The sequence below is a fragment of the Vicia villosa genome, linkage group LG5, assembly GCF_029867415.1.
Source record: "Vicia villosa cultivar HV-30 ecotype Madison, WI linkage group LG5, Vvil1.0, whole genome shotgun sequence".
Lineage (NCBI taxonomy): Eukaryota > Viridiplantae > Streptophyta > Magnoliopsida > Fabales > Fabaceae > Vicia > Vicia villosa.
The window spans coordinates 111,146,658-111,152,197 of NC_081184.1; the positions used below are offsets into that span (position 1 = coordinate 111,146,658).

The following is a 5,540-nucleotide window of genomic DNA, read 5'->3' on the forward strand; positions in this document are numbered from 1 at the left end:
AAAATAATAGTACTTTTAATTCACTTTTGTGCTATATTTTGACTTGTTCTTTTTCATGCCATTCTACTTACCGCTTTATTTTTCACGCTTCTTTTAAACCCTAACCTTAGGTAGAAACCATGATAACATTAGGTTTAGAAGTTAAGCTAGTCCCCTACTTTTTCATCCTTTTTTCTTTTTCAACAATAAAACATCTAAAAATACTTGAATAAATTTCCCATAAAAAACACCAAGAAAACTCATAAAAAATGACTAATAAATACTTTGACTAATAAAAAGGGAATGGAAGCTTGTAACTTCCCTTGCTTAAGGGATGTTCGAGTGCTTGGAGCTCCCGTGCTTAAGGGTTCCATTCAGGCGTAAGTTCCCAACCTCTAAAAAACACAAACCAAAGAGTAACTCGAGTTTCCCTTGCTTAAGGGATTTCCTCGAAACACTCAAACTCTCTCTCTCTTCTCTCGCTTTCTTAAGGGCACCGTTATTTCCGCTCCATTGCATCCTAGGCTGTCCCCTTGTGCAAGAGCGTGAACGTTAACGCCGCCCAACTAAAAAACACAAAAACAAACAAAAACTATGGAGCCGAACTACGGCGCTCTGATTCTTGAAAAGGATACGTAGGCATCAAGTCGCGGGGCTTGAACGAGCACACTTGTAAATATTCCTTCTTCTTCCCGTATTTCTTTTTGCATTCATTCGCACATAGACATAGACATAGTACACCCTTTAGATAGAAACAAACATAGGTGGATACCATCGAGTACGATGGGCGCGAGGGGTGCTAATACCTTCCCCTCGCGTAACCGACTCCCGTACCTTGATTCTCTGGTCGCAAGACCTTGTTCCTTCCTTTGTTAGGTTTTCTGATATTCCTTTCCCTTATAGGATAAATATATTGGTGGCGACTCTGTTCATTTTTCGCGAGCGTGCGACAGCTGGCGACTCTGCTGGGGATATCCTAAGCAAGTCGATCCTAGACTTTGTTTGTTTTATTTTATTGGGTGTTTATTTGTTTTATGTCTATATCTTGTATATATGTTTGCATGTTTTATTTTCTGCTTGCATATCATGTTTATTTTTGCTTGCACATCATACATATGGATTATATTTTGTGTTCCTTGGGGTCTTCTGTTCTGTTTTGCAGGTGGGGGGTTTGTATGAGGTAAAAGGCCCACTACCCAGGCCAAGTGACACATAGGATTAGCGTGGATGCTCATGTTGACTACCGTAGCGCTTGCTATGGATGAGTTCAATATGGGGTACCACAGCTGGGCGAGGTTCTTTCATGGAACACTGTGTCTGGCACGCTTGTTGCCTCAAACACTTTGTACCCCATGGGAACTGTAGACCCTGGTGACCATTAGGGACCACCTGTCCGTGTCTAGAATTCATACCCGTGAGTTTGGGGAGGGACAGGATACTAGCCTTCATCATACCCGGGTTTTCACATTGCAATCTGAAGCCGAAACTTTGAACTTGTCATACCCAGTGTTACTCAGATATTCAGAATTGCGAGAGGCACTCAGTCTCTCACCACATTGCACCATGACACATCATGTTATTGCATCCACCTCACTTCATTTGAGGAGAATTCTAAAGTCCACTTCAAAAATAAGAAGAAAAGAAAAAGAAAATAAAAAGAGAATATTTTACTTCACAAAAAAGAAAAGAAAAGAAAATATGCAATTACGAATGGACTTTAGGATTCTCCCGATGAAATGCATTCCGCCATATCATTTAACATGCATGTTTATTTATTTTCAGGAACATTTGGCTTTGTCTCCGACCAACTCATGGCTCCTCCATTGAAGACTGGTAGTCGCAACATCTCCTACACATTTCTAAATCCGAATCTGGATTCTCTCGAGTGTCTGGTTAAGAAGATCACGCCGGATGAAACAACCAGGTTCCGTGAAAAGTATGGGTATATTCTGAGTCTTCTCAAGATGCCGTTCACCAAATACGAGCAAGAAGGAGTTCATACCTTGCTTCAGTTCTACAACCCTTCTCTCCGTTGCTTCACGTTCCCTGACTACCTTTTGGTTCCCACATTGGAAGAATATTCTCTTTTCCTTGGTGTTCCGATCAAGAAGGGAGAAGTTCCGTACTATAGCACCATGGAGGCTCCCACTTCTATTGAAATCTCCAAGGCTCTTTATTTGAGCAAGTCAGTTGTTGATGCAAATCTTTCCGAGAGAGGAAGATATCAGGGTTTTCACATGGAGTTCCTGGTCAAAAGAGGGTGTGATGCTGCTGAAGCGAAAGAATGGGACACTTTTAGGGCTATCCTGGCTCTAAGTATCTATGGTGTCCTAATGTTCTCGAATGTGCCTGATTTTGTTGATATGAGTGCAATCCATTTGTTCATTCTACAGAATCCTGTTCCTACACTCTTGGGGGATGTTTATCATTCAGTTCATCAAAAGAACCGTCAAAAGAAGGGTTTGGTCAGATGTTTTGCTCCTTTGCTATACCGTTGGTTCAGATCACATTTGCCTGAACGTGGAGCTTTCGTCGATAGTAGGCACACCTCTAAATGGGCTGAAAGGATTATGGGACTTAGAGCCAAAGACATTGTATGGTATAACAGATCTTTGGAAGACAAGGAGGTTATCATGAGTTGTGGAAAGTTCAATAATGTGCCCCTCATGGGTGTTAGAGGTGGGATCAATTATAATCCCGTCTTGGCTAGGAGAACTTATGGGTATGCTTTCGTCAATCCTCCTGAGCAATCTGAGATAGCTGAGAACATTTTCTATCATGTGGTCACCGACAATGGGCAGATGGCAGAAGCTGTACAAGCCTGGAAGAACATTTGTTGGAGAGACAAGAAGCATTTTGGTCAAAGAGACTGTGCGACTTATGAAGACTATACTAAGTGGGTCGAAACTGTGGCTAATACCCAAGGGATGCCTTTCCCTATTAAGGATCCTTTGTACCCTCCTGTTGGCGCACAACCCAACATTGTCTCCATGCCTCGTTATAATCAGACTGTTGAGCAGAATCGGAAATTGACTGAACAAATGGAGACGATGCAAGTTAAGATGAATTCCGATAGGCAAGAGAAGCTTTCTGCCCTTCATAAGTTGAAAATGAGAGAAATAGAGCTTGAAGAGTTGTATGCCAAAGGAAGTACTTCTCAGAAGAGGCCGAGAGTGGTTGTCGATCCCAAGTCCACTAAAATTCAAGAGAGGAAGATCAAAGAGCATTATGAGGATCAGTTGGCGGAATTGACAAAGAGGCTCCAAATCCAAACTGATATAGCCAAATCAGAGAAAGCCCGTCGAAAGAAAGCAGACAAGCTCCTTCTGGAACGTCAGGCAAGGATTGAGGGGTGTTATGAAGAAATTCGCAAGCTGAAGGGTCGAGTGGAGGAAAAGGGGCAAAGTGATACTCAAGCTCAAGAGGAAGCCAGAGGTTGGGAATTGAGAAGCCGTTACTTGGAGACCATGCATTTCAGAAAGGACCTACTGATTCAAGAAGTTGTTAAAAGACCAACCCATGCTGAGACCAAAAAGCTGTTTGGAGAAATGAAGGCTTGGAGCTATAAGAACATTGGAGATAGCCCACTTCGTCATTTGGACATGGGAGATCCTGCTTAGTATTGGTTTTTGTTATAGAATCACCACCAGTCTTGTTGGATGGGGTTCTTATTTCCATTTTCTGTATTGTTGGCTCATGAGAGCAGAATATTTTGTACTTCAAACGTGGTTGTGGAATTAATGGATTATGGTTGTTTATCTTGGTTGCGCTTCGTTATTTCTCATTATCTTGTAGTGTTGGTTCGAGACAAAGCCAAAAATTCTTGAAAATAATATAACATGCACACATGCACCCGTGCACTCATATCATACTGCATTTTCAGGTTTTTTATCAGATTCTAATTGGGGTCCCTTCCAACAACAGATTTCTTTTCCAACGACGAAGCTGACTTTCTTACATCCTTACCGCACCAGGAGCAACGAGAGAATCATGGATCAATTTGAACAGAGTCAAGCTGCCCTCCGTAGGGATATGGATGTTATGGGAGAAAGAATGACCCAACTTATGGAGACTCTTCATGTCGTTGTCCAAGGGCAAGAAGAGCTCAGAAAGAGTGTTGCTGGGTTGATCAAAGACACTCCTACCAATTCTGCTGATGGAGGGGTGAAAACTAAGGAGATTCCCGCTGAGGGGATACCGAAGGTAGTGGATGACCACCACGAGGTTATTGACCTTGAACATGATCTTACTGCTGAGTTGACTGAGACTGCTAAGATGTACCAAGCTCTCGAAGAACGCCTTAAGGCCGTTGAGGTTGCTAAAACTTCGAGTTTCGACACTGCTGCTATGTGCTTGGTACCTGGGATTGTTATTCCCCCGAAGTTCAAAGTGCCAGATTTTGATAAGTACAAGGGAGTTACCTGCCCAGAGACTCACATCCGTTCTTACTGCCGTAAGATGGCCGCTCACGCTGAGAACGAACCTCTGCTTATGCATTTCTTCCAGGATAGTCTCACTGGAGCCCCGTTAGAGTGGTATATGAAGCTCGAGAGGTCTAATGTTAGTACTTGGAGAGAACTTGTTGATGCCTTTTTGAAACAATACCACTACAATATTGCTATGGCTCCCAGCCGTGCACAGCTGCAAAATATGTCACAGAAATCTGAAGAGTCCTTTAAAGAATACGCCCAGAGGTGGCGTGAACTTGCTTCCCATGTCCAACATCCTCTCTTGGACCGCGAGTTGATTGATCTGTTTATGGGAACTCTGAAAGGGCCGTATCTTCAGCACATGGTTAGTAATACTTCTCCCTCCTTTTCGGATGTGGTTATCATAGGTGAGAGAGTTGAGAACTGTGTCAAAGCGGGTACCATTCAGGGTGTTACTAGTCCTAGCACCTCAAGTGGTAATGGTAAGAAGCCGTATTCTGGGTTTGTGAAGAAGAAGGAAGGTGAGACTAGCACTGCCTCTGTTGACCAAAGCCGAGCTCCTGCATATTCTGCTGTTCCACCTCCTTATTATCCGATGCCTTATGCTGTTCCTGGTCCATATGTCCCTCAGGCATATGCTGCCGCTCTCCCACAACCATGGATGGCACCCCAACAGCCTTTCGTACCACAACAACAAGCCGCTGCTCCTCAAAATCGTCAACAGAACCCTAGACCTCAAGGTCAAAGGGGCCCACAAAGAACAAGATTCCAAGATAGGCGTATTGATCCGGTTCCGATGTCATATGCCCAACTCCTCCCTCAGTTGCTTGCTGGACAATTGGTACAACTCCGTGAACTTGGGCCTCCGCCTAGTCCTCTCCCTCCTGGTTATGATGTTAATGCTCGATGTGAATTTTATTCAGGGGCTCCAGGCCATACTATTGAAAAGTGTAGAGCATTCAAATTGAAGGTTCAAGATCTCCTTGACGACAAGCTTATCTCATTCGCCCCCACTGGTCCCAATGTGCAGAATAATCCTATGCCTCCTCATGCTGGTACGACCAATGCTATTGAGTTATGTGATGATCAGATCCTGGTAAATGATGTTAATGAGGTTAGGATGCCGCTAGC

General features: G+C 43.5%; 1 protein-coding gene across 1 annotated transcript; it reads left to right on the top strand.

Annotated features, from left to right (window-relative positions):
• Window positions 1-1,790: 1,790 nt before the first annotated feature.
• Window positions 1,791-3,599, top strand: LOC131605165 (uncharacterized). Its single transcript, XM_058877555.1, has 2 exons — window positions 1,791-2,976; window positions 3,103-3,599. Exons 1-2 carry the CDS (start codon window positions 1,791-1,793, stop codon window positions 3,597-3,599), a joined length of 1,683 nt encoding a protein of 560 aa, XP_058733538.1.
• Window positions 3,600-5,540: the final 1,941 nt, after the last annotated feature.